The sequence below is a fragment of the Python bivittatus genome, unplaced genomic scaffold (genome assembly GCF_059951505.1).
Source record: "Python bivittatus isolate LINGU-HERP-01145 unplaced genomic scaffold, Pbiv_v1 ctg000190_np1212, whole genome shotgun sequence".
Lineage (NCBI taxonomy): Eukaryota > Metazoa > Chordata > Lepidosauria > Squamata > Pythonidae > Python > Python bivittatus.
The window spans coordinates 10,414,111-10,428,174 of NW_028277042.1; the positions used below are offsets into that span (position 1 = coordinate 10,414,111).

Below are 14,064 nucleotides of genomic sequence, written 5' to 3' on the forward strand. Positions count from 1 at the left end.
TACAGCTTCTGGAACATAGAGTTCTTTTCTTGGCCATCCAAGTTCATCTTGCTGGGGTTTTGGCCAACAAACTCCCCTGAGCGTTGCGACCTGGGTCAAATGCAGAATGGTTTAGCTCCTCCAAAATGAAGGTAACTTGGGTCATCTGGCAGTGGAAATCAATAAATGATGAGGGCAGGCATAAATGCTTAACCTCTAATGTCTGGCAAAGGGAACGCTTGATCTAAGATTATCATCAACCTTTCTGAGTAACATTAGCTGCTGAAGTTTTGCCATTTTTACAGCAGGCAAACCAAGCAAAACAGAAACTGAGATGAAGGTTAATGTGCAAAAAAATAATGCAAACCCTCCTAAGAAAAATGCCAAAGACCCAATTTCAACTCAGTTGTAGAAGTCAAAGAAAAAAGCCACTCTGCCACCTTATTTTTTGGCTCCTCTTTTTAAGTGTTTCATCTATGGAGTATTCATAAGATGTTCTTGTTTTTGTTCTCAGCTGTGAAATGTTAAGCATTTTAATCTCGTTCTTGCCTCAGATGGTGGGAAACAGGGTTGTCGATTACCAGTAACTCTGGCTCCAAATTTACTTCTGCACTAAGCCGTGATGTGGTTGGTTTGGTTTGGAAAGGGCATGTTGTGTTTGAAAACATGGTTGATGACTTAGTGTTGAATCAACCCACTGTGGGTTGATCAACAAACCAAGGGTTGATCAACAAACCAAGGGTTACCATGGCTTAGCCCAATGTACAAATACAGCTACTCTTTGTATTACTATTCTAATAAAGTAGAATAATCTTTTCAGAAACAATAGATTAGTAAAAGCTTCCTGTTCCTTCTCCCACAACAGCAGTTCTTGCCTCAACATGTAGGTTGCTGTGGCCAGTCCACCAGTAAAAGAGAGACGTATCTTTATTTAAAGATGATGAATCAAATGAATAAACCTCTTGCCAGATTAGGGTTGGCTTGGTAACATCACCTGCAACAAGATGTGGCTGTATGTATTTTTATATATATTTGAAAGAAGTAGAGCAGGTTGTTAGAAAACTTGGCTGGCTTATATTTGGGGCTGATTTATTTTTAGAACAAGTTGAATGTGTTAAAGGGAAAAACACACCAGCTGCAATGAGCCAGGATAATATTTTGGCATCACAAATATTATCCAGTTTCAGACCATGGTGGAAACGTTGAAGGAAACTGAGGTCACAGTAGACTTGATACATTGGCTAATGATGGCATTGATGTATCGGCTGTATTCTCATCAGCAGTAGCAAGGAATCACGAGAGGTCCAGCAGAGATCATGGCTTAGCCCAGCGTGGGACCTGTGATAGAGCAGGTAGGCAGAAAGAAGAAGCTGGAGACGTAGTCAAGAGAGCATTTCAGTTGTTTCTTGTTTGCTTGCTTGTTTCTCTTTTCACTAGCAAACCTTGCAGAGAGTGTGTGGGGAACGTCAGAAAAGTTCAAATGGTAGCCGCAACTAGACGATTGAAGCCCTGCCCCTTCGCTCATACAACAGACATAAAAATGGGACAGGGCTTTAATCACATGAGTGTAATTGCCCTCTTGATCACCCTGCTGCTGTGCCTTCAGCAGTTGCATGACAGGGATTGTAGTCATCTTTACAATTCAGTAAAACCTTGATTTAATGGACTAATTGAGGGGAGGGTGTGTCTGTTATTTCTGGTTGTGTCTATTAAATACCAAACTATGTAATTTTTGTCACGACATCAGTTGCCACAGATGTCATAAAATTAACGTAACCAGCGTGCCTGAACTACTTCAAGTGCAATAGACTTGTCCATTATTTTGGGGTGGGGGAGGGGCTTGACCAGATGGAAATCTGATCCATTGCATTTGAAGTCCACTAAATAGAAGTCTGTTAAATTGAAATTTTGCTGTATATTGGGGGGGGAAATGAAGCGCAACAAGAGAACCTAGTGACTGATCATACATAGCTGGTGGGCAATCTTCACTTATTTGGGGTCAGGTTGTTCAAGGCTGTGAAGACTCCAAACTCATCTGAAGCTCAGTATGTGAGTGGGCAACCTGTGGCCTTCCAGATGTTGCTGAACGTCTGCTCCCAGAAGCCCCTGTCATGGCTGAGAGCGAGGAATGCTGGGAATAATAGCTCAGCAACATCTACATAGCCACCGATATCCTTCTCTGAGTATACCACTGCCATCTGTCTTCTTTGAGGACTGCTTCCAAGTCCTGCATTCCAAGTCTCTACATTCCAGATTCCATTAAAGTCCATATCTATCTCTTTTCTTTGCTGCTGGATGAGTCTGACCTGCCTTAATTGTATTTCTCCATTATTGAGTTATAGTGCTCTCAACCCCTCCTTGAATCAGCAAAAATCTATACCAGGAAAAAAATGGGCTGTCCCCATTGCCAGTCCCTCTCCTGCCTCTGTTGCCTCGCTTCCCCCATCATTTCTAATCACCTGACTTCCCTCCAAAGTAATGGGTGACAAAGTTTAACCGATATTACACATCCTGAGGCTGTCCTGGAATGTTGTTGGAATAAAGTGAAAATACTGCAGTTTGTCTATAAGGGGTTTCCAGTCAGCAATAAACGTAGATATTGTCTTTTCTCTGATCAAAGCTGTCAACTTGGCCATCTCAGCAAGTTCCACCATCTTCACCATCCATTCCTCCATTGTGGGTAGGGCCTGATCTTTCCATCTTTGTACATGCAATAATCTCACTGCAGGAAAATGAGCGAGTCTTAATCAAGACCAATTTCAACTGAGAAGCCCACCTTAATTGCATTCACACACTGTACATAGACATGGTATGGTTGCTTTGGTCCTAGCTTCACGTGTGTGAACTCACCCACTGTGGTTTGTTCAGCTGACCATGGTCAGAGTTTAGCACAGTGGAAGAACCCATGCAGTGGGTGTGTTAAGCTAAAAGCTTAAGCTATAACGTGCTATAAGGTGCTGTGTTTGATTTGACCTTCATGGCTTGTGTGAACACAGCCATCACAGTTTGTGAACCCTGGTTTATGGTTTGGAGGTTGGTGCAAACTCAGTCATTTGTGCTTAGTTAACAAGCCTCAATTCAACATGCTAGGATCCTAGCCATTTTGGTCTAGAAATCCAATCTTACTATAATATTTAAATCCAGGCCACTATGGCTTACTCAAGTCATCCATGGCTTAGTGCAGTATGGGGAGATGGGCCTTGATTAGGAATGTACATTCTGCCTTCTGGCAAGGTTGGGAATACTAAACCCCTATCCTAGTTAATGCAATAGTTTGCTGCTGGAAAAAGTAGACGGTAGAGCAGCATACACCTCATGCTTGCTTCCCACCCAAGCAATTTCATTCACTCCAGTAGAATTTATCATGTTGATAAAACAGATTGGTGGTCTGAAGAATGGGAAGCCTGTTACGTGTTTATCTGCTCATTTGAAATAGCACATTTACAAGTGGCTGTGACATCAGTGTAATGCCCTAAAGGCCCAAGTATCTGAAACAATTTATTTCTAGCCCACTTTTCCTGCCACATATTCTTTGCTTCTGACATTCTTAGTGTGCGGGTCAATCTGATTCCTTCTGACTCTTTAATAAGAATGTCAGTGTCCAAGGCAAAGGCTGTTATCAGATAGCTGCAGCAAAAAATAAAAGGCAACGTCAGCTGTTAAAAAAGGACAGGCCAGCATTTTGCCTTGAAGGAGAAATGTCCAAAAACCCTAGTAGACTTGGCCTCTGTTAGCCCATTTAATATTTCTGAACGCATCAAGGCAACCTTTGTTATTGTCGCATGGGTAGTTCAGTACAGAAACTTGACAAGAGCAGCATGCTATCAGTTGTAAATTGCGGTTGGTCACTGTATGCCTATAGGCATTGGGAAGTCACCAGAGAGCCCTTGATTCACATACCAGCCTAAGCTATAACGTGATATGCTGGGGCTTAGCATGATGTGTGAATCCACCATTGTGATTTGCAAATGGTGGTTTTTAGTTTTGCGTGATGTGCAAGGCCAGCCATTGTGATTTGTACACTGAAGTGTATGGTTTAACATAAGGTGTGAACCCAGCAACTGCCTCTTAGCCAAAATTGAGCAAGTAACTCAGATCACTTACTGGAGATCAGTGGGAATTGCGTGCTTGCAATTAGGCAACCTAGTTCAACTATAAAACTGTAAGGAGAACTCCACCCATGTCATGATGGGAATCAGAAGTCTTTCATTCATGGTCAGATGTTGTTAGACCTTAACTCTTGTCAGTTCCAGCCAGCATATCCCAGTGATCAGGGCTGGAGAGAGTTGTAGTCCAGCAATAGCCCTGATTGTTGGTTGTGTTGACTGAAGCTGATGAGATGTTCTCCACCTGTAAACCGCAAAGCTTTACCTGGCAATATACATTTGAAACTGGCTGCTTTGTAGGATCTATTCAACTCTCTCTCTCTCTCTGTCTCCCTGCTACATAGAAATCCACCTGAACCATAGCAACTTTATCAGCAAGATTACTCGCTACACAGAAACCAGCAGAGACACTATTATGCTGGATTCGTCAGTGCTTGTGGCTGGGGTAGTCATTGGAGTGGTCCTGTTTCTGTCCTGTGTGGCCATCCTGATTGGCAGCCTGCGAAAGAATCAGTGCTTTCGACATCTTCAGCTGTGGGGGGATGCCAGTTACAGTAAGAGAGTTTTCTATAATTTCTTTATCCTTTTTCTTTTTAATGGTATCTTCAAAATCAGGAGTTCAGTAATGTGACGAAAATATTTCCAGCCCTCCCTTCATCCTCTGTTATTCCTGATCCTAGGGAGAGGAAGGGAACATACAGCTTTCTGGATGTCCCTGGGCTAAAACTCCCAGGAATCATAGTCTGTAAGATGAATGGTAGGAGATGCTGGGAATTCAGCAACATCAGGAGACCCAAAGGTTCCCCATTTCTGCTCTAAGGTCAAAATGTGGATATTTTGCTTTGTTACAGCACCCCCACGCTGTTACTGTTTTTTACTCCCCAAACACAGTGGTACCTCGGTTCACGAACTTAATTCGTTCCGTGACTCTGGTCGCGATCCGAATTGGTCACGACCCGAATCAAATTTTCCCATAAGGTTCAATGTAATTACGGTTAATCCGTTCTGACCCCTCCGAATTTGGTCGCCAACCGATTTTGGTTGCGACCCAAATCAAATTTTCCCATAAGGTTCAATGTAATTACAGTTAATCGGTTCTGAACCATATGTATTTTTTTTTTTAAACCACAAAAATATGACACAAAGTACAGTACGAAGAGAGAGAACGCTAACCTTGCTCGACGCAACTTCTGGTGTGGAGGACAGGAAGGCGGGTGGGGAGGCAGTTATTGCTTGGAGGGAGAGTCCCCCTCCCTACAGGAAGCCACGACCACGTGTCACGGCAGGGAAAATGGCCGCGGATCCTGTTCGTCACCCGATCTGGCGTTCGCGAACGGAAGCAAAATTTTGCGAACAGTGCTGTTCGTGACCTGAATTGGTCGTGAACAGAAGCGTTCTGACCCGAGGTACCACTGTACTTAGAAACCAAGCAGATCATCAATTGTCATTTATTTTATTTTTTTCAATTTTTATGGCTGCCTAACTTACAGATTGCACCTCTGGGTGGTTATCCTGTTCTTAAAACCAAGAACAAAATCAGCCACATAAATAAGAGTACGGGAAAAAAATATAGCAGAAACCAAGGTCAGCCCAGAATTTTTCCCATTCCAATGCTTACAGATGGGCTCATCCAATTCCCTGCCTGTGGGGGGAAGCCAGATCTTTGAGGCTGTACAGAAGGCTAATAGGGTCAGGGTTATCTGGAACTTGGTGAGTAGCCTATTCCAAAAGTGCAGTCTTACCAGGTAGACCAGACAGGAAACACGACCAGATAAACTAATTTTACTTTATTGTAAAGCTACATTAACAGAATCTTACAAGTCTGAAAGTACAAGTCTCTTGCCGTCTCCTTTACAGCCCAAGAACTTAGGGAGGGTCCCTTCTGAGCCTCTGCTCTGCCCACTATCCACCTGTCGGCTATGCCATCTCTTATCTGACCATTCCCTAAGCAGCATCTCTTTGTCTCGTCTCCCAAGGTTTTTCCCACATACCATTACAAACAGAGAAGGCACATCTCCTGGTCCCACCAGATGACACTGTTTTATAGAAGGAACAAGTCCACCTGGTTGGACCTCATGGAACAGGCAGAAATAATAAAGTAGTCCCTCAAGTAACTTACCCTTGCCATGAAGGTCTTTAAAGGTGGTAACAGACCTGGAATTGCACCTCTAACCCTGCTGGGAGCAATGCAGATCACAAAGCAGTGGTGTTAACATGGGCACACCCATAAATACTTGGACCCATGCATTCTGGACCAGTTGCAGCTTTTGGGTGGTCTTCCAGGGCAGTCCTATTTAGGGTGCATTGCAATAGTCCAACTAGGAGGTTGGGCCAAAATATGAGTGACCATGAATAGGGTTAAGGACACCATGAGAAACAATTCAGGTAACTGGAAAGCGAGCACAAAAGAAGGCATCTAACTGGTGTCCTTCATTGCTATCTATATCTAAACACTAAATGCATTTTGTCCGGAACTTTATAGGCTGGTCTGGCTGTAATAAAGTCTATACTATACTATGCTATGCTATGCTATGCATCTGGCACTTTTCAAGAATATCTTAGCAGTTGCTATGAGGGAGAACTTCCAAGCCATCAAATCACTCCTCCTCTGCTCAGTTTAAGGCTATCTCTAGCTACATTCTTGGATTCATCCTAAGTATTTCTGACTTAGAACATCCACGGTTCTCTCTCTCCAATTCTTGTTTAATCCATCCTGTGGAACTGTGCTAGTATTACTTTTCTTTTTTCCAGCTCCAGACTGTTTCTCCTATGGTGGTTCAGTTGGAGAGCTAAGATCCAGCTGCACTGAGGAGTTCCCACCATTTTATTTCAGTTCTTACATGGAGGCCCTCTCTCAGGCCAACATCACACACCCTGACTCACCGCCACGGTAAATTTCTTTTGTATATATTATTCTTGTGTTTATATTAATTGCTGATGATCAATTTAACTACTCTAGCTCTTAAATTCAAGGCAGCTTGTGTCAGCTTCTCTAATGATTACCTAGAGTTGACCATGGATATTAACTCAATTTGCAAATCCCATTTTAACTTGGCTACTGAATCAACCCTTGTTCTGGGTTCACACAGTACACTGAATTATAAATTAGCCAAACCATGGGTTCACACAACTATGGTACAGAAAAGGATCCTCAGGAAGATAAAAACTAATCAACTTTAGCACACTGTGCAAAAGCAGACATTAGGTATTTAACTGGAAATGTAAAGGATATTAGGTGGAATTAGCAGGTTTCATTGAGAAAGTCAGCTGAAGCCTCTGATTAAAGGAATTACATAGGAACAGCCATGTACTAAAACCATTGACTCATATATCCCAGACCCTTTTTGGTCTCTGAACTTTTTTTTGTTGTGTGCCCTCTCTGAATAACTTCATCAAAAATTATAACAAGTGTCCAAGAATCAGCAGCTTGATTTTCCACTAATTTCCAGATTTAACACACACACACACCCCAAAAACCCATGTAGACATTTTATTGTAAGTTGCCAAGAGTCACTACTGTGAGATGGGTGGCTACTCAGATCAAATAAATAAATAAAATAAAATAAATATATACAAATGTGCATGCATACATTTTCCACTTGTTGTCTTTGTGTGATCGGTCGACCTTCCTGAGCTTCTAGTAAAAAATGGTCTTCAAAAGACCATCAGCCTGTCAGAAATGGAGGGTGTAAGACTTATGTATCACAGTCAGAGAAAAACAATGCAAACCCTGTTTCCAAACCAAGGCATGGATGGATATCTGACTTCTCGTTCAAAAAAGGGGGACCTTATGCAGCGCAGGCATAAAAACAAGTCCAAAAGCGATTGCAACTAGATTCCATAAATAGGGTTTGATTGTGCAAAACCACAGCCACGGGAATGGAGCTGAGATGTTGGGTGAGATTGTGTATTTGTAAGATTTTTATTACCCAGTTATTACCCATCCATATATGTGTGGGTGGCCATATTGGACCAATGGCTGGCTGGCTGGATACTCCCTCATTATGGCTTTCTAATTTTCCTTCAGTTAAATCTGTCTGTCTGTCTATCATCTATCTTAAGTTCTTGGTTTCTTAAGACCTTGCCTAATTAGATCCAGTCCTGCCTGCAGCTTAAGGGCTGGCAGAAGGAGAGGCATGGTCAATCCTCCATCCTCTTCATATTCTCTGGTGTAGAAGTGAGGATGCCTTGCCTCTTCTCAAGTAGTTTTTATTTAAGCAGTACTTAATTCCAGTAATTTGTAGAGTCTACTACACTCTGTTCTCAAGGGTGAAACATACAGATTTTCTCCCACTAACTTAATTACAGGAGGAAAAATCAACTTCTGGCAGGAGGCCCATAAATCAGTTTTTTACAACCTTTCCACCCTCTTCCTGCAGCCTAAGTGGGAAGCTGTTTGGCCATCTGCCTAACTGATAAGAGTATCTAGAAAGTACAGCCTTTGTTTCTACCAGCTGGCATTCTCCTAAATCCTCCAGGCAAGGTTGCCAACTGCCAGCTCCAGTAATCGTCCAAGTTTCAGCCTTTCTCACCCTCTTCTCCCAAACCTTCTTCCTCTTTCCTTCCCCCATGCATTCTATGGCAGTGATTATTCCTCAATTTTGCACCCACCTTTTCCTTTTCGAGCTGCCAAGCCATCAGTGTTGTGCTACTGAAAGTTGAGCATCTCCCTTTAGTTGCAGTGTTTTTCCCCCTCTGAAACAGATCACGCTAGCCTAGATCCAAATCTAGTATATTGAAGACCCTGATATATAATGGTTCTCTAGAGCTTGAGACTGGTCGTCTTCCAACCAGCTGTGGACCTTGGAGATGAAACCTGCTGTCTATGGTGTGAGATTGAATCAAGGCCCCCAGTTTTCTTTAACTCCCCCTCCATTTAGTATAGTATCCCACATGCTGAGTTTATGTCTATGCATAAGCCCCACTGAGATCCAAGAGGCTTACTCCAAGATTATTGGGTACAAGACCACATGCCTGAATGAGCTACAGTGACCCCTTTATGGCATGCAGAAGGAAGCTCCCTTTGATAGATTTCAGGTTGTTTCTTTTCCTCTGGGTTCAACAGTATGTCAGGATTGTAGATATTCTCACTTGTTTTGCTCTAATAGTCCCAAGTTAAGGAGTGTGAAAAATGGAGCTTGTAGGGTACAGTAGAGAATCAGTATAAAGAATAATTGAGGACAAAAGCCTTTGCACACGTCATTCTACTGTTTTTCTCCTTTCCAGAGAGTTAAAGGTGGCTAACAATCATAAAATACAAAAATACGATTAGGCACATTTAATAAAAGAAAATATAAAATATGCATTCAACAGTTTTATTTTAAGCTTCCTAAATATTAAAAACAAGGAGCAAGAATTTGTGTAGCTAATGTGGGGTGGGTGGACATAACTGGAATTCTGAAAATAGATCATGGCTCTCTCCAACATGACCAACCATCTATTTAGCCAAAGACAAATTGATGGAGTCACGTCTCTGTACTTCCTTCTAGTCTCCTAGAAGATCACCTTGGCTTACATTGCCTTTTATTCCACAATGAGGGGCACCGATCACACCCAACCCTGAGATTCAACTATCCATTGTTTAGATTTTCTAAGAAACTCTATGGGGCTTATGGAGAATCCAGAGACGTTTTTAAAAGTAAAGGTGATACGAGAAAGCTGTCCAGCTTCCCATGTCATTTTTGACCTGAATAGTTTCAAAGTTTAAATAGTCTTTAAAGCCATAAAATAACCTGCACCCAGGTTAGAATATTTTAGGACGGAAAGGAAAGAGAGGAATGTCACCGGGTTTGGAGAGAATAAAATCTTTTCTACCTATATTCCTCTAAGACAGTGTTTCTCAACCTTGGCAACTTGAAGACGTGTGGACTTCAACTCCCACGTCTTCAAGTTGCCAAGGTTGAGAAACACTGCTCTAGGAGAATGATTTTCAGAGGGACTCCTATTCTGTTACAGCTGAGATTCATGATGGCATTGCAGGATTGTTTTTTTTCACTCCACTGAACCATGACCAGTGCTTGAAATGGAATTGCATCTAACGGTGGGGAGGGCATCTGTAGATTTTAAAATTTATTTTGGTCCAGAATAAGATACAAATTGAGGTTCTTGCCAACGCTTGCCCTGAGCAACACACATGCCTAGTAAATTCAGGAATTCTGGGGTGGGCATCCCCCATCATCTGGAGGGCACCAGTTTGGGGAAAGGGCATCGGGCGTCAAACAAGGCAGCTTTTATAGCTGAGCACAAAATTAGCACCTGGGCCCAAATCTTCTGAGAATCGATTAACTCTCGCTCCTGACCAATGAAGCTGAAGCCGAGTCACATTTTTGGTGGGTGGCTGTTTTTCATTTCAAATTTTGAAGGCTATTCAGAGCAGAAATACTATTTATATACAATTCTAATTAGGACATTAATTTATGAAAGATGCCTTTGGGATGTTAATAATTTAATTGCTTTGATGTATGAGCTACAGAAATCTCATTTACGACTAAATGTGATTATCTCTCTAAACATATCCCTAATCAGTTCTCGTACGAGTTTTAAGCAAACCACTACAGATTTCATTTCTTCCTGCTTTCCTTAATCACAGTCCTGCCAGGGCACTCAGATGGAACCACTCTAGTCAATTTTTCTTGAAACAGTAAATCAATAGTAATATCCATAAATATCCCTCTCTTAATGGATTTCCTAGGGACCCAAATTCACTGGAAACATGTCAGATCCGTTTTAGAGCTAGTATTTTAGAAAGAGCAGATATGGCGTAAAAAAAAAACATGCAGAAAACCCTATTTGGCTGCCCTGTGTAAGGGATTGTGTTTGGCTTGTTTATTTATTTGTCTATTTATTTACTAAACGTATAGCCCACCCCTCTCAAACACATGACTCTGGGCAGCTCACAATTAAAATAGAATAAAAAAGAATAAAAACAACTAGAATTTAAAAGCAACAAAAATAACATAAAATAGCAGCCAAGAAGACTCACAACCGCAGCCATGCTATTTATTATTTCAGTTAATATAATTGATGGTGAATGGGGTCTGCACTTCAATAGCAGCTGTCTCTCCTTTACATTAAGCATGGCCCCTTCGTCTAAAGCTTCCAGCTCCTTGAAAAAGAGCCATTCAGTTCAGCAAAGTGTTGGTGTTACAGACAGCGTGAAACATATTTGACCATCTACTTCACCTGCTACATCAGTTGGTTTCAATTTTACTATCTCTTATTTCCCTTTGGAATGGATGTCTGCATGCTATTGTTTTGAATTAATTGATTGTCCTGAATAGTCCAAGAACATGAAAGGGACCAGGGGTGTCCGTGTTGGGTGCAGGACGGGAGATTTGGAAGATGGGAAGAATGTTGTGATGGAAGTCTTCTTTGTACGTATAAAGGCTTCAGTTGCGAGGGTGCACCCATCAACTTGCAGGTTTTGACACCCAGCTCCCCATTGATGCCCCTGAAAAGGACAGAATATAATTTTGTGTAAAAATAGACAAATACAGGTAATCCCCAGGTTAAGAATGCAGGGTTTACGGACAACCCATAATTAAGAACGGAGCCTGTTGTAGCAAAATTCAAGTTGAATACATAATGATTCGAGTTAAATCCACAATAATTCAAGTTAATTATACAATACTACTTATACAGTATGATACAATAATACTGTTCCGGCTTACATACACATTCGACAAGGACAGACCTTGGGAATGGAACTCGTTCTTAAACTGGGGACTACCTGTACATTTAATTGCTTTCAAGGCCTCTCAAGGGCGCATTCCCCTACTACTGGCTGATTTTCAGATATCTCAAACCAGCTCCTATAACTCACCAAACAGGGTTTCTATAAATTAATTACAACTGTGAGGAAGAATTTACAACCAGGGAGAATCCAGTAAATCTCTGTTCATGTTCTGATGACCCATTTTCCTCAGTTCTATGCTCAAAACAGTCATTTTTTTTCTCCTTTCTATTCTCAATGCAATTCTGTTCCTTCCCTTTTCTTCCTAAGGCCACCCTTGCATGAAATTCAACTTTGTGCAAAGCAGAGTAAGAGGTAATAAAAGAAATTAAAGGCAGGAGATATGAAAAAAGGAAAGGAAATAGAGCTGAATCTACTTTATACGAGCACCATTCACTAGACCTTTTTATCCTTGCATACCATCCTTCCACTACACCCAACACCAATTTTTTATATTGCCTTTTTTAAAAAACATCTCACCTCCTCCTCTTTGAGGATTTCATTAACTCCATCCTACTGAAACTTTCTCCGTCTTCCCCTTCCTCTCCACCCGTTCACTCTTCCCTCTGTATTTGTTTTGCTGTTTGATACCTCTTCATTTTCTCTGTACGACTAAACCATCGAACCTCTTTTGTACTACCATATATGAGGGGCTGAACTAAACAGCGGCTTTGCTTTCTTGCAGATATGATGAGTGTGTTGGGCCTGGAGCAGTCCAAATCTATCTTCCAACAGAGGATCCTCCACCTTATTCTCTGATAGACCCTTGTCAGCAGAATGATGTGACTATAAACAATCCCTTGGAAAGGGGATCCACCAGAACAATGGGAAGGGATTCTGAGGATGTGGTTAGGGTACCGGACCCACATCAGCCTTCCATGTCCTTGCCATCCTCATCCCCAACAGACACTGCCCCTCCGTATGAGGTTATTGGGTGCGAACAGAATGTTCCTCTGCCTCAAGTCCCGCTGCCTCTACTGAAGGATTCAGCAGATTACCATCAGACACTTTTCAACAGAATAATGTAAACCAATTGGACATCGGAAGGAAATGTTCAAGCCGAAGACAGGGTGATCACATGGAACGATGAGTTGAGCACCCACCCACCTGTGTACTTGCAACAAAACCTTTCTCTTTTTCTACTTTGAACAGGGCTAGGCTGGGTTGGTTTTGGAGATACGGGTTTTGTTTTATTAGTAGAACATCTTTTGAAAGTTTGCCTATATCTTTTGCACTGTTTCCTCCCCCACCCTGAAAATTTTAAAACAATAAATGCAATGCTAGGGAAAGCAGGCCTCTCTGAAGCATTTTAAAATGTCTTTGGTTCACCCGGAGGCAACTGGAACTTTCAATCCTTGTTGGGGCTGCCCTGTTTTTTGGGGAAAAGGGAATATTAAAAAAAATAGTACAACCAATATTTTATGTACTGCTTGTAAGTGGTAGATATAAATAACAGAGGAATGGATTCTTTGTAACTTTGAGAATATGTGGGTTGGGTTTATAAATCACACTAGGCTAAAATGTAGGCTGGCTCGTTTGCACCTCAGTGTGGTATGGGAAAATAGCCATCCTGAAGCCAACCAGTCTGTCTATCAACACTATCTACCTCGCAGGATAGTTGGGAAGCTAATAAAATCGGGAGAAGGCCATCTACATTGCTCTGAGGTCTGTGGAGTGAGTTCACAATGATGATGATGATGATGATGATGATAATGATTCGATTTATGTACCAAAATATAATGATTCTCCAACTAATAACGGTACTGACCGCAGATTTCCGGAGAAGGAATCTTGAAGTATCTCAGATAATTCATTTGTTTACATGAAGCCGATTTTTCTGAGCTGTAACTCTGGATTCTAGAAACTAGTTTGCTTATCTCCTCCCGTGGTTTTTGCAAGCAGAAAGCAAAAGAATTGTTTTGCCGTGCCTCTAGGACTTAAATCTCTGCTTTCGTTCTTGCAGGGTTGCTGCTCTGTTGTTGTTTTGCTGCTGCTGTCGTTTCTGTCCTACCAAACATCCTGCTGTTCATCATTAGGGAATTTTAACCTGAGTGTTTTCTCAGCTTTTACAAAAATCATGTCCTTGCTCTTTGAGAAACACAGAGCTATCCTCCTCCTCTAGCCATTCCTTTGCCATCTCTCACTAAGCCCAGTTTCAGTTCCTTAAGGCAGGGTTGCCCAACCCAGGTCCAGCTGCCTTGGAAAACATTGCCCATGACCCCCAGAAGTCCTCCAAAACTTTCTATC

The 14,064-nt window shown here is 41.8% G+C and overlaps 1 protein-coding gene across 3 annotated transcripts in view; it reads left to right on the forward strand.

The window, feature by feature from the left end:
- The window catches only part of BEAN1 (brain expressed associated with NEDD4 1), a 30,655-nt gene extending 17,459 nt beyond the window's left edge, over positions 1–13,196 (forward strand). For 2 of the 3 annotated variants that reach the window (XM_088136009.1, XM_088136010.1), the window contains 3 exons: positions 4,430–4,639; positions 6,837–6,975; positions 12,503–13,196. In XM_088136009.1, the coding sequence (XP_087992135.1) occupies positions 4,430–4,639; positions 6,837–6,975; positions 12,503–12,845 (692 nt within the window). In that variant the 3' untranslated portion in view covers positions 12,846–13,196. The remainder of the gene's footprint in view (positions 1–4,429; positions 4,640–6,836; positions 6,976–12,502) is intronic. The other variant, XM_025169206.2, reaches the window with a different exon arrangement.
- The last annotated feature ends 868 nt before the right edge of the window (positions 13,197–14,064 follow it).